Here is a 22,993-nt window from a genome sequence, read left to right as displayed (position 1 = left end):
CATTCCTGCAGTTCTTATTCTGACTTAGTCCATTCCTTACACCTCCTTGCAAAAGTGGCTGGACTTCTGACGTGTATCATCATTATGGAGGCTGCACTGGATTTGGAAGTACCTTCTACTAGCAGATAAAAATCTCCATCTCCTCTTTCCACAAAGCTTTTTAAGGGGGGGGGAGGAGGAAAGGATAAAAATTCATTTAGGATTTGTCAATCAAAATCTCAGGCTTCAGCACATAGTTGATGTGTTAGAACAGATCTACGATGCTCTGAAAAATGAGTACCTGGTGGTAAGGACTAAGAGTTAGATGGTGACATTTCCCAGATGCTGAACGTGGCATTGCCCTTGAAATGACAAAATCCTTCTGTACCTCGCAGGGTCTCCACGACCTATTTCACTCTGGAAAGATAACAGGAACGAACAAGAATCCTCTCCTCTTAACGTGCTGCAGAATTAAGTTTCTTGTATATTCAACATCCTCCTACAAGCAGGACCAAAGCACCGAACAATTTTCACAAGCACACCCTCAAAGAGACCAACGTGCTGGCTCCTGCGTTGCTCGGAAAATCATTTTGGATTTTATTTCGGCTCTGTTCGGGCTCTGGGGGACAGTTTATGTCAATCTTTTCTTCTTTTTTCAAAAGTATTGTAGGTTAAACTTTGGGCCTAACAACCTTGACAGCGTCCCTTTACATTTTTTAGACGAGCCATTGAGTAGCATTATGACAAATTATGGGACCTGATGGTATGTAACAAGAACATATCCTCCAGTCAAAGGCTGTGGAGGAAATAAAAGCTGGAAAGAAGTATTTCTGAAAAAAAGGAAACTTTTTCCTCTTCATTAGTATAAGGAATTGCAGATGGTGGAATACTTCAATTAACCATGAACTAGAGTTTCCTTGTACAACGACCGTATTCACTTACAACAGCATGTAGAAGACACAGACTCTTCTTTTACTTGTGGAGCTACATAAAGAACATGTAAAAACCTTTTAAAATCACCTGGGATATTTTGCAGGCAGAGAAGCAGGAGAGTTCATTATTACTAGATTATTTACCGTTACAGTGTTCATTACTAATAGATTATTTACACATAGTTTCGAAGTGTCATCAGCTGTTTGACCAGGAATCACAAACTAAGAAAGAGGCCGATGAACTATATTGATCAGCAGGTAATTATCGAAACAGTTAAGAAAAAAGCACAGCCCCATTTCCAATCTCCTCCATGGCTATTTTTTCATGTCACAATAGCTCTGAACATATCTTGTACTCTTTTATTAGTAGTAAACCAGAGTACTGCACTTAAAACCTTTGGTAGGTAGCATTCTGCAGGAACAGATCCTTCTGTAGAACTGCTCTTAGGAGCTCCATAGCTTATAATCATGCCTCTAGAAAACAGTGGAAGCCAGTAGTTATGAAGCAAACTCCTACCTAAATCTTAGTCATCTTCAGAGTAAAAACACCATCTCCCATAACAGTTCTAACATTAAGATGTCTAAGTAAACAATGTATCTTTACAGACAAATGCCCACTCTAGTAGTCCATTGTTAAGACACAATTTCATTTTATTTTTTTATGATCATAATGTAAGTTAAAGCCCGAGTCTCTTTTATAGTGAAAACCTCCTCATCATTCTGGTACATCCCCTTCCTTCATGGGGCACTAACAGTCTGTTAGTAAAGTTTACCTTCTCGCTTTGCATCAAGGATCAAAAGGTTATTTATAAGCAATGGTGACCTAGTTATTAATATGAGTTTTGCCTAGGCAAGCTGGTATCTAACAGTATACAGTCTAAGAGAGAAAGAATATAGCTGAAAATAACTAGAAATTAATTGATTTTTGTATTGTTCTTATAATCACTATTGATCCTAACATGAGATTATTTAAGTAATGTGCCAAGTATTAACTTACATTTTACCTTATTATTAAATATGTTAAGCACATATTAATCTATAATTTATAACAATTAGGTTTTCATGTAATTAAACACTGAGGTCTCTTAAGTATCCTATGAAACTCAGGTATGTTGCCTGGCAAGCAGGGATTTCTGAAAACAATTATTTGGGAACGCTTGGTGATATTTTAAAGATCTTGAATGTGGACTATGTACCACTGACGAGTGCTTAGCTTTAGGATGAAAATGTACACAGTTGTTATTTACATTATTTCAGCGGAATCTCTCACTTGAGGCTCAACTACTGAAATATTTTGTATTTAAACAGACCTGAAGTCTCAGAGCATCGTTTCTAAAATGTATATTCCCTTCAAAATAGTCTTCAATCTCCATAATCACCTCTACTATTTTATCTATAGTTCTACAGGTGCCTATTTAATAAGTCAGTATGTAGTTAACTGTGTAGCCTGTTGTGAAGCCCCAAGAGCAGAGCTAAACATGGAACGTGAGAAAAGGTAAGTATCTTTGGGCTCAGCTGCATCGTCCAGGCAACTCTTCAGCAACTCCTTCTTGCAAAGAAGTTTCAAAGGACACAGATGAGAGGTCAAAGAGAAAACAGTGGTGGAAACATAAGTGAGGGAAATGGCCAAAAGAGCAAGGATTCACGAATTTTCCTGCAGTATGCTGAGACTCAGAAATCACAGAGTGGTTTGGGTTGGAAGGGAACTTAAAGTTCCAACTCCCCTCCCATGGGCAGGGACACCTCCCACTAGCCCAGGTTGCTCAAAGCCCCGTCCAACCTGGCCTTGGACACTTCCAGGGAGGGGCTGCCACAGTTTCTTTGGGCAACCTGTGCCAGTGCCTCTCCACCCTCACAGTGAAGAACTTCTTAATATCTAATTTACAAAAATAAAACTTCTGCAGAGACTGTTGTGGTCCAAGTGGCAGATGTACATCCAGGCTGCACTACATCTGGATGGGTAAAACACGTTCAGCACTTGCACGGAGGAAAATGCTCCAGTTATTGCTCCAGAGATCTATCAGGATGGCATTTCACTATGGACACACAGACGCACCCCGAGCTATAGGCCACAGGCCATATCCCTTATGTGGCTGAATTATATCATTCACGATGCTGAAATGTCAGCTCCACATGGTGAGTATTTCCCTCTAACATACCAAAGTCAATACGCTGCAGCTGAAGTGTAAAATTTCCTAGCCCCCTTTTAAAGGTGATGGCTAATTCTTCCAGTTGTGTAAAATCATGTTAGAAATACGCATGCACGTTTCTCTGCAACTGTGGATGACACAGGGCAAGAACGCACCGTGAGCCCAAGGTAACAAGTCACTGGAAAATATGTGTGATAACTTCATATTCAAAATAATTTAAAAAAATAATTTGAAAGTCAGTGTATTCTTTAACCAACAAGATACAGAAAAAATAAAAAGTACCAGGCAAAAAAAGTTTATCAATTAATATAATTGGCTGTGAGACACCTCCAGAGACTGCAGAAATATTTTTAAAAATCAGTAACAAGCATAAAGATGTATATTAGTCACTGGGTAAGTACTGTATGATTTCCTTTCAGTACATCCACCTTTCTAAGCTCAGATTGCTGTGACATTCATGTGATAAATAGCATGTCTCACCATAAAATCTGAATTGGTTTTTCAAAAGAAAAAAAAAGAAGTTATTTATAACTGACGATTCACAGCCCACTGAGAGTGGCAGCCATCCAACCAAAAAAGTAACTATGTGTGCGACAATGATGATATTAAGCCAAATGTAATAGGACTGCTTGCAATTTTAAGGTTAAGTAAATCATGAACTGTGCTTTTACGTATAAATATGTTGGTTAAAACATTTAAATTGTCTGAAAACAGGCTAGATCGTTTTGGTGTTTTGCTTACCACTACGAAGTATCACCTTGTACAAAAAGCACTGGTGTTTACAATCACAAACCAGTCACCACTACTGACAGTTTTCAAATGATGATTTAAAAACTGAAATCTCCCTTTTTTCCCCCCTTCTTGAAATATTAGCTTGCATGACAATTGCACACTGAAGTCCCAAAAGGAGGAGCTTGGGAAAGGAGAAATAAAAGGGAGCCGAAACAGTCTTCAAGGGAGCTGCCAATTCCTTGTCAAATGAAGCAGAGTCAGAAATAGTCCAGCCTAGCTTTGTAATCCATCACCATGAACTGCAGCGCTTCCTCCTCGGATTAAAATGACAGATTCAAAGCACTGGGGAAGGAGGCACAAAGGAAGACAAAGTCAAGTCAATGCCATCTCAGTCTGAAAACCCCAATGCAGATGAGACTTGTGTGGCAGCAGAAGCTGACAAGTGTCCAACAACCTCTTCTTGGATGTACCCTGTAAACTGGAGCCTACCACGTGAGAATCATATTCTACCAAACATTATTTTTTTAAGAAACACACAGATATTTCCCACATTTAAGCATCCCACTCAAATGGGAAATTCGCCATGATATAGGCTTGCAGGCGTTGTTGAAGTCACTGCATTCATCACTCTTATATGTGTTATATGGCCTACGAGTTCTTGCAAAACAACTTCTGCTACTAAGGATTCTGCTCGTGGTTGTCTCCTCCCAACCCTTAGCTAAATAATCCTTCAGAGGAAGCATGTGCTCCCATAGGTAGAGTTGGTCGCAGGCTGAGTCCATCGCCCAAAGAAAGTCAACAGAGCCAAAGATGTAGAATTTCTCTCCCTTACAAGTTTACCTAAGGCCTTTACCTCCTTGACGGAGAGAAACACAGAAAATAAAGAATTGACCACGGGCCTTCTGGTGTATTAGAATTTGTGCACTGAAGGTTTGGTTCAAAACATCACCAAGCAAGAAGCACTGAGGCCCCCCGGCCTGAGAAGTTCATCTCTCAGCACAAGCAGCAGAAGGCTGAAGAGCACACAGCAGTCCTGGCTGCTGCTACAGGGATCAGGTGCATCCAGGTCAGCAAATACACAGATTTCAAGAAGTTTCTCTCCCAAGGCAACAAAAAAACACCCAACAACATAAGATTGTCATAGCTCTTGTGGGCTGCCTAGAAGTAGTCAAATGTTACTACAAAATAAAACACATAAATCCCCCTCAAAATAGGATCTAGGATACGGTATTTCAGACAACAGCTGAACCTGGAATCATTAAAGTCCAGCAGAAGAGGGGCAAGGTCCACAAGGAAGGTCCGTCTTGCAAGTTTAAGGAGCAGCTGGGCTTTTGTTCATATTTCACCTGTTTAAGCAACTCTGTAAATTCTGTAAAGTCCCATGATGGAGACATTTAGTGGTGGAAATGCCCCCCGAAAAGGCTGAGAGCCTGCAACGTCTTTCTGCAGGACTGCTTTATTATTGCAGCCAGCAGTAAGCAGGTAGAGTAGAATTATACTGACAAGAGGAAGTAAAAAATTGGGGTGCTACCGGAGTATTTTGTCTGCATCTTTTCACTGCCAGTCACAGCATATTCCAAGCAGGGGAATCATAAGCTTTTGGTTTGACGCACGGCTAATAGAACCTTGTACTTCAGGCTACTATAAAGTCCTACTTGCACATGCATCCAAAAATTAAGATATTATAGGATATTCAAATGCGAGAAACAAGACTGATGGTACTCAAACAAGAAGCATTGCTTACAATTACATATTTTCTTACATGGTGCTCTGAGTCTGATGCGCATGCCTTCAACGATTTTCTTTTCATTTTAGGTGGAATCTGAATTAGGAAAGATGTGACATTTTTATAGGCAAGAAATTAACAGCAGCCTAATCAGCCTCTGAGACAGGAAAATCTAAACCAGCTAGCGACCCTTTGCTTCTCTTAAAGCACATAGATTTATCCTCATTATGGGATGAAAACAGCACTCGGTCTGCTTGGTAATATCATCTTTGTACCACTTGCAGATAAACCGAACGCTCGCTGGAACAGGTGCCAAAAAAGACATGTTCTCGCAGCCTGAAGGTTAAACTGGATTAATTCTGAAATTGTGGAAATTGATACACTCTAATTTAACATGTGCTCAACATGTGTGCTCAGCAGCAACTGAAAATGAAATATCTTAAATATTATCAAACGTTACATCATTAAATATAAATTAGATGGAAACAGGGGAAAGCTAAAAATTGACTAGGAGTTCAGCTACTCTAAAGGGCTAATATGTCCATTTTTCACCTGAAGCCCTCTCCAATACAGTTTTGCCATTAAGCAAAAACCTAAAGAAAGGTAATCAATTCCAACTAAAAAGCACTTCTCCTGGAATGACTGCACTTCAAACCCCTGGCTGGCTGCCAGCCCCCCCAGACAACAGCTATCAATGTTTCTGACTATCACAGGAGCACGAGGGGCCATGCATAATTGACTAGAAGATGGGCTAAAACTGTGCCCAATCAGTGTGTGATCAAAAACGCGTGGAATATTCAGCGCCACTTGATTACATGGAGGCATGTCCTTTTGCTCTCCTCATGAAATCTCTTCAAGGTCCAGAGTACTGTAATAAGATCATTACTGTCAAGCGGTACGAATCGCAGGCAATGAGTCTTGGGATAGGAAGTCATACTTCACAAGCTCCTCTGGTCTTTTTTTTTTTTTTTTATCCATTTTTTTTTTTTGTATTTTACTGCGTGTTGAGGCAGCAAGGCGACGAGGTGACAGATAATGATCATATCACTGTGTGGCAACTAGAAAGGCACTTTTAAGAAAGAGCACAGAGAAATCAGCTTAAGAGAAACTCAAACATTTTTTTTTGGTTTTTTTTTTTCCCCTCAAAAATTAAATAGAATTAAACTGTGCAGTATTCTCCTTTCATGAATTGTGATTTAATGTCATTGAATTTAATCATTTGATAGATTTTCATATTATACCAAAGCCTATTACCTCACAGACAAATGGCCAATTTTCTCCATCTCACGCTCACAAAAGAAACCTTTATTAATTTTTTTTTTTTTGGAGGGGGGGGAGTGGTGGAAAATGTCAATGATGAGGCCTGTTCAAGTTTTCTTTTTACTCACTCCTTTCACTGGAGTTGCACACTACATATAATGCATAACATCTATCACAAGCAACCCATCTGTAAAGAGAAAGGTGGAGGGATTGAAAACAGGAGATTAAAGCACGGGATATAAAACAAACACGCCACAAGCCCAGCGCTGAAAACTCATGCACAGCAAGTGTATCTGCAGTAGAGACTTCAGACGGAACGACAGCAAGTATCTGCTCACCGAATTTGACAGCTAATTTAATGCAACCGTTTGATTAAAACTTGACAAAACAACACAGGGTTGAAATGACTGGTCAGGAGTTGGAAATCAAAGAGAGGTCTACATTACTGTTACGAGGTTGTCTTGTAAATGCCCGACATCAATACCACAGAGCATCAAAACCGGAATGGCAGAGCTGAATTTTGCAAATGGAGAAGGTTGCTACGATGAGTCAAGATTCTAATGCTTAAGGCGAAGGAAAAGTCAGCCTGATTAAGAACACCCACCTACATCTACAGCACCTACATCTACACCAGATTAAATCCTGTACCATGCTCTCCGCCTGGTATTTCGCTGTCAAGAATGTCACCCTCTGGTATTAGTTGGTGACCCTTTCAAACACATACTATTCGGAGACTTCTCCTCAGGGCAAGATGAGGGTGTCCAGCTCCACATTTCACCCTCTCATGGGCTCTATCGCCATGCAAGAACCACAGGTGCATCGCACTTGCCGGTGCACGTTACTGATATTGCAACTTGTAGTCAAGAAAGGTTGAAGCATCATGTCCCGTTGATCCCAACCTACCCTTTGAAAATCATTGCCTGAAGAGATTAACATCCATTAACATGCAGAAATGAGGGGGGGGTGTGGGATAAAAAAAAGCTTAGAACCATCAGTCTCAGGATTAATAGATAACTTTGGAAGAACCAAAATCATAAAGGGAAACTGAGACAAGAAAGACCATCTCTTCCGGTGAGACAACTTTAAATTGCTCAAGCTTTTACACTTTGCCCATTTTTCTTAAAAAAATAAAAATCTGGGAGAAATATATGCATATTCAACAACTTACATAGTAAAACTGTTCATATACACCATTACCTTCTTCAGATTTGGTTTGGACCTGCTTTTTAAAAGGTGTCACAAAATTTTGACAAAGAACAGAAATGAAAATGGTAAAGTATTTCTTGATTTACAGAATGCTATAAATTCTAAAGTCTAAGAGTGCTACAAAAAAAATCCCACCAGCACTAAGAGGGAGCAGAAGAAGCAACTGGGAAAACAGCACGTCTACCTGTGTGCAGTAAAACTAGCCAATTCCCCAAACCTGTAATGCCTACAACGTACAAAAAAGAATATCAGACTCATGATGCTGGGCAAATCCTGTGTACACAGACTCTTGAATTGGTTTCAGCTGGAAGCATCATCTTCACTCTCACCTCCCTGTAAGCAGATAGCATTAGGTACACCTAAATTAACAAACTTTATCAAATGAGACTTTCTATATCTCTCTTGCTAGCTGCCATGCCTGGAATACCTTTATTTGGGGCAGAGAGGGGAGACAATCAGCAAAGCTGCACATTTGGGGAAGATTATCCCTTGTTTCACCTGGATTTAAAGGCAGATGTGGCTTCACTGCTCAGTGAGGTTCTTTAGACCTGGAGCAAAGAGGCTGAGTACACAAAGAGTATCTTCTGACACTGCTCAGATCGGTTCTTAGCCGTAAGAACACACTCAGCAGCACCATATATTCTTCGGGGCTTACCCATAATTGACTACATGGTGGAGCTCCACAATAAAAAAAAAATAAAAATTACCAATTTGTTATTTCTACATTCTGTTCTGTGTGTACCTCGATTATGAGTTCTTTTTAGCACAATACCATGAGCATGTTTGGCATCCCTAGGGTAGATCAGACCTACTGACACATTCCCTCTTGAATTCCAGGGCTGATCTATACATGGCACAATTAAGCCATTGTCATTAATCTCACGCTACACATTACGAATAAAAAAAAGCATGCCTGTAATCAACTAGTATCCCATCAATCCTCTCCTCAAAGCTGCCCTGTGCCTCCTAAGGCAAACATGAGTTTAACAAGGCATGCGGTAGAGAAGCAGAACATATCAACACCTAAAGCACACTGGGGCACGGGGTACACCTAGCCTGCTCTGCTTTCATCAGCAACTAGTGGCAGATGCCTACAAAAAGCAGAACAGCAACAGGGACAGCAACACGTACCCTGCTGTACCTCCCCAAACAGTCCATGGTTGGGGGGCTTCCTAGGAGAGGCTGTAATCTTTCTTTAAAGACAGGTTCACGGATTTTCCCTCACCATATTTGCCTATTCTAGAGCTTCTAGGTTAGAAGCAGGCTCTTGTCCTGCTAGGGAATTTCAACCACTCTGACTGGAAAAGTAGCATAGTGAACTGTAGGCAATCCAGGAGACTCCTGGAGTGCCTCAACAACTTTTTAAAACAGAACACAGACCCTATGCGAGGGGATGTGATACTGGACCTGTTGGTCACCAATGCAAGCAAGCTCCTCAGGGACATCAAGATCAGAGGCAGGCTGGGCAGCAGTGATCATGCACTGGTGGAATTCACAGTTCCAAGTGGCATGAGTCAGACAAGGAGCAGAGTCAGAACCCTGAATTTCAGGAAAGCAGACTTCCAGCTCTTCAAGGAGTTAGTCAATAGGACTCCCTGGGAAATGGTCCTCAGGGACAAGGGCTGGCAGATCTTCAAGAACGCTTTCCATAGAGCACAAGAGCTCTCAATCCCCAAGTGTACAAAATCAAGGAAAGAAGGGACAAGACCAGTCTGGCTTAGTCAAAACGTCCTGGTCAAACTAAAAGGCAAGAAGGAACTGCACAGGCAGTGGAAGCTGGGACAGGCAACTTGGGAAGAGCATAGGGACGCTGCCCAGATGTGCAGGGATAAGTTCAGAAAGGCCAAGGCACAGCTGGAGCTAAACTTGGCAAGGGATGCCAAGTTTTAGGGCTTCCAAAGAGAGTTGTTGAGAACTTCCTCTGTTTCAATACAGTTTCTTCCTAATGTACCTCTCTAGCTCAGCTCCAAAAAACCAAAGAGTTAAGTACACAGGAGGCTGAGGACAAAGCATCCTTCAAAACCACAGTCTTGCTTCTACACCAAAATAGCCTGTTTATTGAAATTGTAACACCTTGACTCAGGAGTTCAGATATGAGGTGAACAGAAGAACAAATATGTATACTTAGACAATGACCTGATTTTATTCTTTTCACTTACTAAAGCTTTATAATACATAATAATATAATTTTAGTTTTAGGGTATTTTGAATTATAGATTCATAATGAAATTACATTATCTTATGCTCTGGAAAAACTGGCGAGAAACTTCTTAAGTAGACACGCTTACTTAAGTAACAAAATGGAACTAACTTCTCTAGCAGGATTAGTAATTTACTAGTAGTTCTTGCTTTCTTGTAAAAATCTTCTTGTGGACATCAGGAACCTTTTTCATAATCAAGGTCTCTGTCTCAGGCTGACAGAATAGTTCTAGGGACACTAATTACCTGAAGCCAGTAAATTGCTAAGGTGTCACTTGTTTTCATTCAATTATAAAGCTATTTAAAATCTCTTCCTTTCAAAAAAAAATCAGGCCAAATCACAGTGCAGCACTTGTGCTAAGGACACACAGTGTACCCTTCTGCAGTCACAATGCAGAACACTTCATGTACTATGAGCGGGACCACTTTCCAGAGAAATGTAGGGGGGAAAAAAATTAAATGTTATCTTTCTCTAGCTATCCAGATGTGCCGGTGTGTACAACCACCACTAATTCATCTTGGGACTCAGCCCTTCCAGAAACCCCTTTCCTGCTGACCACCACTGCGACACTTTTCCTTTCAACCAGGTAGGCGGAACCTGTAGCCTCTTCCGACCCTGAGCTAGCAGTGGTTTTAAAGAGAAGAAGGAATCTTTCAACTTGTTTAGCCTGCAATGAAGTAGGTTAAAACAATAGATGAGCTTCACCTCCCTTGTCTTTCACTCCTCAGCATCAACATAAATGTCTTTCAGCAGCAAACCTTTCATGTCAGAGAGGCTGTGACGACTGAGGCAGAAGGTTTCCCAACAAGTGACCTTTACGCCTTGGTTGAAAGTAAGTCTCTGAAGATTTGGTCTAGATTTTATTAATTTCTGCCCTCCTGCTTCTCAGGTGTACAGCAATCGGCCAGTACTGTATCTCCTATGAAGCAGTGAACGAAGTTACTGATGATCAGGGGAATAACAACTAAAGAGTGTTTTGATACTGCATAGGTGACAACCTCTGAGACACTTGCAGAACGCTTAAATCAAAACAAGTATTTGGCATTACAGACAACAAATGCAGTCACATACTGTTGATATTTTTTTCTTAAGCTCTCCTGCAGACAGAAAAAACCACAGCTAGATATTTTGCTCATTTTTGTTTCACTTGTAATGCCAACTAAGACCTGGGGATTTTTTTGTTCATTTGTTGTTGGTTTTTTTTAAAAGAAATTTTTACCTACAAGGCAGCTAGAGCAGACAAGGTCGACAAAACAAGGAAGCATATACGTATCAAAACTATACTCCTAAAATCTTACTAAAGCAAGCTGGTTAAAATCCAGATTTAATGCTGACTAGCAAAGCAGAACTTGTTTTTTTTGTGTGTGCAGTATGGAATTCAGCAAAATGCTATTTGCTGGAATTTCTGAAATGTTCCATGCACAGGAGGACTACATAAATGGCACTATGATCAACAATTTGTATCTGAAGAGAATTCAGCAGTAACCCTAAATGAATTACCAATCTATTTAAAAAAAACCACAAAACCCCAACCGCCTTAGCTATCTGCTTATACTGCAAACCCTTCCAGTTTCAAATAAATGAGAGGAAAAAGCTTAAGATATCTCTTAACAGTTTAAGGAGAGTACAAGTGCAAATAAAGGAAAAAAAAAAGAAAAAAAGCATGGAGATAATTATGGAAAAACTTGTTTTCCCTACTGATTTATCATCAAACTTTGTGCTTTGTTGCACCCAGGTAGGGATTGGCTTTGTGTCTGGCATGGGACTAGACAGACGAGGAGTTTCTAAATGAGTTAGCTTAAATTAATTCTGGTAAGTCCATACACAGGCTACAGCAATACAATGAAAACTCTTTCCTAATGCCAGTACCAACACTTTATTTCATTTGCACCCATGTCCCAGTATGAAAAACCTGACTTCTTAACAAAATAACAACTTTTCCAAGAACACCTCCATACGTACTCCTACTACACAATAGTTGTAAATATTAATAGTTGATTTGTAGGGACTAAGAAAATAACTAAGGTGACAAGATTACCATGAATAACTTCTGTGGAGTTCCTACACTGGCAACATCTGTCTCCCTGTACAACGACAGCAGTATACTTAATTATCCCGTAAAGGACTGGAAAGAGCTTTTACTTAAAGAAGTTTTGACGGAACTTAGTTCTGTCCATTACTTCAAGCAACACAATCCATACAGGGACCTTGATATCTGATAGACTTGGTTCCAAAGGTTACAAACTCCTTAATAGGTGAGTAGTTTTGCCCTTGCTACAGCTGCAGGTCAAGATATTAGATTTCATATCTTCCTTGTAGAGAAAAGGGAGTGACGATGCTGTGACTCTGTCCTGGAAAGGTTTCTGAACATGCTGTCCTCTGACAACGTCAGAAAGCTTCTTCCAGACCATAAAAAGCCAAAAATATTTAAATAAATAAATAGAGAACCAAGAAAAATATATTATAGAGAACCAAGTAAAAATATATTCCTTCACCGTGGTGCTTAATTCAATGTATTATAACTAAGTACTAGCACTAACCATGTCAAGTCCACCTGTTAAACAAAGAATTTACTCTCTTACAAACACTCATTGTTTGCATGTGTTTCCTTAAACAGTTCTCAGACAAGTTTCCACTAAATTTCCAACATCCCCAATTATTTTATTTTTTTTTAATACAGAGAGAAATTTCTTTTTTCTTTTTTTTTTTTTAGTTCAGTCTGGCCACTGCACCCCTACTAGAACTATGCACCTCTGGAAATGCATGTTAAAATTGTCCGGAGAAGACGAGGCACAAAGCCAAGCATAGTTAAATCATTTCAGCATATAATGCCAGCAGGTAAATCATGGGGAAGCTTGAGGGATTAATTAGACTAAGGAAAGCTTATGGCGAGAAACTGCAGGTAAAATGCTCAATTTTTTTTCACGCATACTGTGCATTCAGTTAACAGCTGTACTGCTTCCAACTTACACAAAATATCCAATATTCAGGTGTTACACAGATTCCAGAGCCCAATGCCAAAACCTGCATTTCCCTAATTCTCTTTGCCATTCTGGTTTTGGGATGGCTGAAAGGGGCCAAGAGGTCTTGGGAATAAACAGGCATCTCCCTCGGCTTTTTATGCCTCGTCCCACCCTCCCAGACTCAAGTCTCCACATAGCTGAGAAACCAGATGAAAGCTGTGAAATTTTTGCTTATTGCTAAAAGTACAAACAAGAAGTCTGACTAAACTCTGGTTTTCCATCCACAGAAAACAAATGAAAATATTTTCTTTTGAAATATAACTACAGCTCATCTTCAATGCTCCTTGAGATTCTGAACAGAGCGATTTCAGTATTATAAAACATGTGTGTGAAGAACACAAGCTTTTGAAATGCCTTTACCAGTTCACCCCAGGAGAATAAAAAAAATGCAATTTCTCAGTAAACTGGGGTTCATCCTCAGCTACAAACCAGGAATCGTACACCTAGAGTTGAGGGCTAGACTGTACAGATCAGAAAAGTACAGGGAAAAGCAATTACTTTACAAGGGGCAAAGAACAAATATCTTTGTGTTAAGAAAAAAGTTCTAAAAAGAAACATAAAAAGGTCCTTCCTGGTCCTTCAAAAGTTTTTTAGAAACCAGTGATGAAGAAGAACGTGGAACATGGATTTACAGAGAGAACACAGAGTTTGAAAAGTGTACTGAGTCGCTAATCACGTTTTCTACTCAGTCATTAATTCCTGTTTCTCAGCTCCATCTGTGTGAATGAGGAGACAGAGCTATGCTTGTTTTGCCTACACTGTCGAGGGAAGACAAATTAACAGTGTCTGCCTGCAGCTGCCTTGCACCTCCCTGACCGGAGGAGTGGACTCATCCATCCCCCTGGACACAGTCGGACCGGCCCTAGAGCAGCCAGCAATGCTGGCCCCCTTGGCCAGAGCTCTTAGTCAATGAAATACTTTCAGAGCAGGGACGATCCAGATTTGACACGGAAAGGTGGCCATACCTTGGGCTTTCTACAGCTCCTAAAATCTGAGGTGAATCGAGAGCAGGCAGGTCCATGCTGACATAGCCATGAAGTTTTAAAAATGTTTAACTAGAGTAAGAAAAATAAATACTGGGAAAGGTGCTTCTGTAAAGAGCATTTACAAGAAAGCTTTTTACTTTTTCTTGTTTTCAAGCCGAAAAATCTTCTTATTATTACTAACTGTTCCACTAAGTGCAGCAGCACAAGGGCACCAAAACCAGACCGGGCTCTGAGCAGCTATTCCTCTTTGAAACACAGCACCGTATAATCCTGCTCTGAGCAAGTTTAGGCTGCATGGTGGGAAAAACACTGCTGGTTGCTGGCACCTTGCCTTTTCCTGCTGCTACCCTCAAAAACACTGAGAAGGGTTTTTTCGGTGACAAGTTCTGTACAGAGAACTAAAAAACTTCTCTCTGGGTTTCATTGCACTGGAAAAATTTCATAAGAATCTGATTTTCCAAAATAAGAGTTGAATTTTATTTTTCATCCGACTGCAGCACAGTTGCTTTAGTATTTTTGTTGCTGCAGCCACCGTCTCAGAAAACCTGCAGAAAGATAAACCAAGTAAGATGAAAGGATCAATCCCAGAAAGAGAGGGCTGTGCATGTGCAGATAGTGTGGAGAAAGAAGAATCAGCATGACCTTTATGGAAGGGCATAAAAGAGATGAGCATCAGTCCTTGGAATTAGTGAATCACCCTGGGCTCACTAGTGTCCATCATCGTGATATCTGAATACTTGGGCAGAGGTCAATGATCAAAGCAGGCATGTTCAAGGAGGAAGAAAAGATGGCAAAGTGCAGCAAAACGCTAGAGTTTGCTGAAGACCAGATTTAAACCTCATTGTACACCTAAGCTTTGCTACAGACAAAAATGAAGGAACCCAGAATTTCTGTTTGAAAGCTGACACTTGAAACATGCCTGGACCCAAAGGAAAGCAACATAAAATCCAGAATTACCCAAATCATTTAACTCTGATCCATTGTAACTGTCTGAGAATAGCTACTGCAGGAGGATCCTCCTCCTTCTTTTCACAGTGAGCTCAGAATTTCCAGAACGAAGGAAGATATGGCTGTTCTATGGTTATCGTCCCAGTGTGTTGCACCCCGTTTTCAAAAAGTCACCTGCTGCATCTCAAATACTTGATCAAAGTTGCCAAGGAAAAGCATGCATCTCTCAGAACACCTTCCTTTTGCCATTTAATTTGTACTTGTGTTCTTCAGAACTGCGGTAATCCTCTGAGGGCTTAAATCTATGCTTACGGCAAGTGTGGAGGAAGAAAAATCGAAAAGGAAATCTTTCAGGTCATTGGACAGATTTGTAGCCAAGTACTGGAGAACAAGGAAATAAGCCTTTTCCTGAAGAGGCTGAATTACTGAACTGAAAACTGCTTTCAGTTGCAAGACAGATGTGAAAATGCTACATTGAACTACTTGTAGAAAAACCTGTCACAGCCTGAAGCACCTCAGACACACATCCCAGTAGCAGGAGACTGGCTTGTGACACAGGCTTCCTAGGACTGGAGTTATTCCTGTCATTCAACATCATGGCAAGCTCAGAGAGATGAACATAACCTGTCCGGTCAACCAAAAAGCATGCCAAATGTACCTCCTGGCTTCTGCCAACACAACTTGTGTTGCTGCAGACTTCCCAGGTGGCCAAGAAGGCCAAAAACATCCTGGCCTGTGTTAGAAATAGCGTGGCCATCAGGAGCAGGGAAGTGACCGTCCCCTCCCGTACTCAGCACTGGTGAGACTGCACCTCAAATCCCTTGTTCAGTTTTGGGCCCCTCAGAACAAGAACACTGAAGTGCTGGAGCATGTCCAAAGCAGGGCAACAAAGCTGGTGAAGGGTGCAGAGAACAAGTCTTAGGAGGAGCAGCTGAGGGAACTGAGGTTGTTTAGCCTGGAGAAAAGGAGGCTGAGAGGAGATCACCTCGCTCTCTACAACTACCTGAAAGAAGGCTGTAGCGAGGTGGGTGTCAGTCTCTTCTCCCATGTAACAAGTGAAAGGACAAGAGGAAATGACCTAAAGTTGTGCCAGGGGAGGTTTAGATTGGACATCAGGAAAAACTTCTTGGGGGCCGGTTAGCTCAGTGGGTTGAGTGCGGTGCTGACAACAATGACAACACCGAGGTCGCGGGTTCGATTCCCACTCGGTCCCCATGTGTTGCCTGGTCTAGTTGAGAGGTGGTGTCCCTGCCCATGACAGGGAGGTTGGACTAGATGATCTCTAAGGTCCCTTCCAGCCCATGCCATTCTATGATTCTTCACTGAAAGGCTTGTCAAGCCCTGAACAGGCTGCCCAGGATCCCTGGAAGTACTTGTACATGTAGAAGACGTGTACATGTAGCACTTAGAACTCGGTTTAGTGGTGAACCTGGCATTATTAGGTTAATGGTTGGTCTCCATCTTAAAGGTTTTTTCCAACCTAAACGATTCTATGAATCTGTAAGTACAAAGGTCACAAGTGTGCACATGCCAGGATTTGGAAAAAGCAACCCCCAGCCTTTGTTAGTCTTGCACGGGAATCTACAGTCATTATTACTTTTTCTGAGACGCCCTTCTAAAAGGACAGGGAACTCGAGCATGCTTCATTGCTTTCTCCTTCAGCTCCTGCTGACAGACGAGGTTGACTGTCCTAACTGTCAGGCATCTCCTCCCAACCTTGCCAAGGATTCAAAGGCCAGTAAGATTAGTTATCTGCTGAAGGATACCCAGACTTCCCCTCACACGTGGCAAGAACGCTGTGTAGAAAGTTGCAATTCTGCTCTTGTGGCCAATCGCTGTTTTTCACTGGGTTCTGCTTTAAAAGAGATATTACAAAGAATTTAACAGCCACTGTGGCCCACCCAGGACACAGCTGTGAGTCCCAAGCCAGAAAAGAGTGCCCATCTCAGAAGACATGTTAGAAGAGGAAAGTCAAAGAAAGCTGATGGGCTAATGCAGAGAGACAAAGACTGTAAAAGCAAGTGCTGGCACCCACTAATACTTTTAAGGCTCCCTGTGTAATACTTAGTTGCTTCTTGCCAGCCAGTTCTTGCCTTTCTGGTAGCATGTTTATCCCATTTATACGAGGGAGAACAATTCTGTCGAGTTATTGCAAAAGGATTTCTGACCAGCATGTTAATAGTAAGACATGGAGAAGAGCAAGAAAAAAACAGAGAAGGCTGAAAGAGCATGTACTGCCCGCTCTAATCAGAACCAGGATTTCAGGGCCAAGATGCAAAACTGCAGGTCCTCCATTGCTCACTGTGGGTCAGAAGCCCGTGCCTCCAGACTGAGACCACACAGGCTCCAGCTCTAGTGACTTGTGAAAATAATCTCCCCAGGAGAAAGAAAACATACACGTATTAACTACTTAGAAAGAGATTTTCAAAGGCTCTTGATATCCAGCTGGTCTTGATTCACATTGACTTCAGCAAAATACTCTCGGACCAATGGTGAGTGCTCTGAAAAATCCCCTCTTTAACTTGCAATTGAGGTAGGAAAATAAGTGGTGTAAAAGGGATTGTGAAAAAAAACCCAACAAAAAAAGATAACAAATTAAAAATGAAAGGTTAAAATAAAATTTGGCTTCAGGCCATAAACTAGAGGGAAACTAACAGTAAAGATAGTTAAATGACTGGAAAGAGAACGCAACAGGAGCTACTATGAAAAAAAGCTGATGGCTTTTAAAAAAGGATTTGTATAGATAGCTGGGGAAACAAATTCCATATGTGATAGAAGTGCAATTGAGAAATTAAATAAATGGAAAATAAAGATGACTAAGTAGTAGTTAACATGCCCCTTCTCAGTTGTATACTATTATCACATCTATTTTTAATGCCTCTTCAGTTGTCTGCAATTGTCATCCCTTTTTCAGAACTTGTTCCAATGCTCTTTGATACTGAATTAGCTGTTTTTTACTCTCCAATGCTAACAACCGCATCTTTTTCTTACTCAACACTCCCCTTTTCCAACAATGTTATTCCATTGTCTCCGTTTTTCATCTCTTCTTACACGTTGACTCCCCAGTTTCTGAGCTTTCCGACTACCCTTGTTCATTTTTTTTTCTGGAGCTCTTTTGGTTGAATCCTAGCATGTTTCTTTTCTTCTTTTCTAAAGATACAAGCATGTTTTATATCATATCTGGCTACTGTACACATTGTTACCCCTTCAGAAGGGCACTAGCAGTGTTCGTATTCGAAATAGTAAGCTAAACTAAGGGAAAAAAAAGATAGTATTTTTGACTTCTGCTTTCTGGTTCTTAAAAAAGTACCCAAACATTTAAACTCTCCCCTTTTCCTTTTTATCCTCAAATAACACAATCTTTCCATGAGCAGCTGAATATTCAAACAATAACAGGCATCAGAAGCATTTGTGATTCTAGAGCTCGGGATGTATCTAAGCAGAAGAGGTAACATGAGATTTAACAATACTGAAGAAATACACAAGTTCTACCGTGATGTATGGGCTACTGAGCGAACCTGACTTTTCCTTTCTTCTTAACCTTAAAAGCATGCCTGTTCCTTACCTTTAGAGCTAACAATGCTCCATACTAACTTGGGGACATATCTTTATTAAAAAAAAAATGGTTCCAAACATGTTTCAGTCGGCTGAATTCATCATTGTGAAGTCCCCGATTACTCAGCTTCATCATCAAAACATCAGCCCTTAATTCCTCTACTTCAGCACAATTCTCTTTACCTTCCGTATGCAAACCCAACAGTGTAGCTGAGTCGTACTTAACAATGCTCTTTGGAACAATATTTTCAAAATTCAGACTTCCACTGGAGAATAAGCTTACCTTCAGCTGTGCCCGAGATACCATCAGCTTTGAAATTGCTTGTGCTTTTCTTCCTGCGGTGTTTCTTTCTGTTGGCGTGAGGTGAAGGAGGTGGATCGAGTTTGGGGCTTGTCGTACTGGATATACTTGGGCTTGAACACACAGAATCTCCTAACCCGGTATCTACAGTTTTGGGGGGGGGGGCAAAAAAAAAAAGGAAATATAAAAATACTGCATAATTTAAATTAATGATTGCTAGAATCCAAGATACAACCCTTTGCTGTCTGTCAGCAGCTAACTTGTCCAACTCATTGGCTTCCAAAGACTAGCAGAGAGTCTACAAACAACATCCATTACTTTTCCGAAAAGGTACAAAAGAGCAACTCAGCTGAAGTTCTGACTCAAGCCCTATTAAATCAACAGGACTCCGCATCAACTTTAGAAGCAGGCCAGTTGAATTGACAGAAAACAATGGGAAATCATTATTTCCAATTGCTCTTTCTTACAGCGATTTTACTGATCCTCAAATTAACTCGCGTAATGCTAGGACATTTTGATACATAATGGAAGAGAGATATCTCAACGTCCTCTGAACACTATCTGCTTTCATTAACGTAAGAGACAACACACAGAGAAAAGCTGGTAATGGCAATAAAGGTGGGGAAACAAGGTGTGTAACTCCTGTATGCCTTGTACAATTAATTTGGTGTGATAAAGGGTTCTTTACCACCTGCTCCCAATGAGAAAAAAACAATCCTGTGTTCAGGATGTGTTCAGTGTGTTCGCTTTCCCACTGTGTTAGCTATGGTAGCATAACGTACAACAACTTTAAGAACTAGTCATAGTAATTTTCTCCCTTCCCCCACCAATTAGCTCGCTCGAGCAAATAAAAATTAAAGGTTGATGACACCCCTCTCTCATAAGCAGAAATCCACAGTGTGTCCCTGGTCCATGTAAGGGTTGATAACAATGAACGCCGTCTCTTCCAGTAGTCCTTCTCTTTTTCAGTTAAGAAAGGTGTAAAAGGAATATTTAACACAAGTTTAGGAAACGGAGACATCCTTGAAATTTCACTCTCCATCCGGGACCTTTTACATAGCAAATACTCAAGTAACTTTACTCCAATATTTTTCCCCAAGGTTAGTAATATGATTTTAGTATAATTGCAAACAATTTTTTTGGCTTAGTGCTAAATACGTTTCTAGTGGTTTTGTATGTTTGTTTTTAATTACAAAATTTAACATAACACCCTACACTTGAGTGTTTACTATCCTGTAAAGTGAAGCTGTTTCCCAAACCTTGGCTAGACACTACATTGCACTGAAGGGCAATGTCAGGATTATACTTAAGGTAAAGTAGTAAATCAGAAAAATATCATTTAAAAAAGCAACTTCTGATTTTTTGAGTAGCCAAGTCCCATACAACTGCCTAGCTGACAAAGAAACAGTTATTTTGACTATTTTTTTCCTAATTAAGTTTACTTACTAATTGCCCACTAAGTATAGTTGCGCTGTAAATTATTAGCGGGGGATAAAAGATGTAGCTAATTTCCTGGCAATAAAGACCAAATCAAACATAAGCTTTCTATTACAGATTTTTATTCTTTTCCCTGTGTTCCACTATTTTGAAACCAAACATCAAGTATTTAACCACAAAACAGAATTGTGGGAATGTATTTACTGTATATTTGTATAAGAGATTTTAAGTGTGTGACCCAGAAATGATTAAATAAGTGGTTTGCTGTCTCATCAGGTGAAGAGGAAGGCAAACCCTGATGAGGATCCAGAAGGATGCTCTTGGCAAAGGGGGCACCTTCGGCTTCCCGGCCCTGAGAGAAGAAAAGATGCCAAAGAGGATGCCAGCAGTGCAGAAGCATGGCCAGGGATGCAAGTTGGTTACAGCTAGTTCTAAATATCTACCTCCAGTATGAGACTTAAGAAGGTTGCCTAACCTCGGGTACTTAAAAAAAAACCCCAAACAAAAAAAGAACAAAAAACCCCTCCTTTGCTGCAATTGCATGAAAATTATGGTGTTGAGACAGGCCAGCTGCAGAGCCTGGCACTGCAAGGAAGAGGAGTGGGCAAGGTCTGCCATGGGGCACCAAAAATGCATCTTGTCTATTTTCAATTGCTTGGTAAAATCCTGAAAATTCATAAATATCATGGAAAAATTCTAGAGAGCACACTAGCTGGGAAGGTTTGCTCGCATCTTAACACAATTTCTGAAACTGCGTCATTTCTTCTCCTCAGAAAATATGAGCCAAGAACCACGTGGACGGGCCTCATTCTCAGCTTTCCCTTTATAAAGTATTATCTCATTTTACTCAAGGCGAGAAGAAAAAAGTAATCTGAGAAAAAACAGCTCTACTACTCTCTTGTTTCCAAATATTTGCGATGCCCAAGCGCTTGGGTCCCCGAGACAGACGTACAAGGGCTGCGCCCATCACCACGTGTGACTCCAGCGTCAACCACGATGCTCTGAACCGGTAAAACAGTGCAGAAATCACACCCTGACACAAAACCGCAGAATACATTTTTTGGCAGGATCCTGGCCAAAAAATATCGAGGTAGATCCGCTCACTGACAGCAGCTTAGTCTAATTTCTAGGCTATAAATGGCACCAACAAAACCCACCCGCGAGCTCTGAAAAATGAGGATGCTTTACACGCGTACGGTCCGACTACTCGCGTCGGAGAGCTGAAGAATTAACCTCCTATGGTAAATCCTCATGATTCGCAGCCCTTTCCAGGTAATAACGTGCCGTCCTTGGGTCAAACGGCTCTGAAGCGAAGAGCCTGGAGCTTTCCCTCCCCCTCAACCAGAAAAGAAACGCAAGTCGCTCGTAAACGGGCGCCAAGCTGATATTGTTGGTGTATTAATGCCCCGTATTCCTGGTTTTGGAGACCACCCTTTGAAGATGGAAGTTATTTAACATTCTCCTGGTTTAAAATATGAGCAATCAAAAGGCGCCAGGCTTACACGCTGTGCTTTCCCATTTCCCACTACTTCTCTTGCCTGACAAGGTATTCTTCAAATTGAAAAGAGGGCTCCTGAAAGCCCGGCTTCGGAAAACTGTAAATGAGTTCAGGCTTCAGCCCGCTGAATGCAATTTCATACTCCTGACTGAATACAAATAATGCATTTTATTTTGTATCAATTACCACGCCTGAGAACAGACGACCACTGCTGGCACTATTAAATATATTAAAAAAAAAAAAAGAAAAAAAGAAAAAAAGAAAAAAAGGCAAGGAAAAAGGCACACCAAATTAAAAAAGCAAGCGCCTCATTACTCCACATCTAAACCAGCTTTGACAGAGGCACTGGAACTCATAAGATGCGTTTCACTGGGTTAGGATGGGCTGTTTTGCAGCCATCCCGCGCGTTCAATGTCAGCCATTAGTTCTTCCCAATCGGGCATCAATGTTCAACGCACACCCGAAAAAATATATAATACTAGTAATAATAATAACAATCTGCAGCCTCTCCGAGCTTCAATACTTGAAGTATGAGTCAAAGAAGCAGTTTCACTTTTCACTCGGGAAGCTGACAAGCATGACTAGAGGGGGAATAAAATAACATTCAGTTCGCATAAATATCAAGCGGGCTGCTTGAGACTGATGGGCCAGGAATGTATTCTTAGCCATCATTCTGGCAGACAGGCCCAAGGACACTCATAACTTATTTTACAATCATTTAGTTTCAGCTCAAGTGGAAAACGTGACAACTTATCTCTGCTGACAAGATGCCATATCGAACCTTACAATTAACTCTCCCACGATTATCTGCCCAGCCCATCATTAGCTTTGCAGTTTTTGATGGACTGTACAGGCAGCTTTCCTTGATGATGGTCATCATTTGCACAGTGTATATCTATATTATACAACATTAAGGACAAAACTCTCCCCTTGCCACGTAGCAGGGGTTGTCCTGACCGGCACATGCTCAGTTTTGCAGCTGTTGGGCCACGTTTCTAAGTGATGTGCAGCAATACGCTGCTGAAAAATGTCTGTCCTCCAAAACGGAGCATCACCATGC

General features: G+C 40.9%; 1 protein-coding gene across 1 annotated transcript in view; it reads right to left on the bottom strand.

Annotated features, from left to right (window-relative positions):
• Positions 1-22,993, bottom strand: part of LOC104278268 (arf-GAP with GTPase, ANK repeat and PH domain-containing protein 1) — a gene marked incomplete at its 5' end in the record, with an annotated part of 136,882 nt that overhangs the window by 71,671 nt on the left and 42,218 nt on the right. Inside the window, one exon of the mRNA XM_009875557.1 lies at positions 18,981-19,142. Coding sequence (XP_009873859.1) covers positions 18,981-19,142 — 162 coding nt within the window. The remainder of the gene's footprint in view (positions 1-18,980; positions 19,143-22,993) is intronic.

Source organism: Apaloderma vittatum, unplaced genomic scaffold, assembly GCF_000703405.1.
Source record: "Apaloderma vittatum isolate BGI_N311 unplaced genomic scaffold, ASM70340v1 scaffold190, whole genome shotgun sequence".
NCBI classification, from domain to species: Eukaryota; Metazoa; Chordata; class Aves; order Trogoniformes; family Trogonidae; genus Apaloderma; species Apaloderma vittatum.
This window is presented reverse-complemented; position numbering and strand designations above follow the sequence as displayed.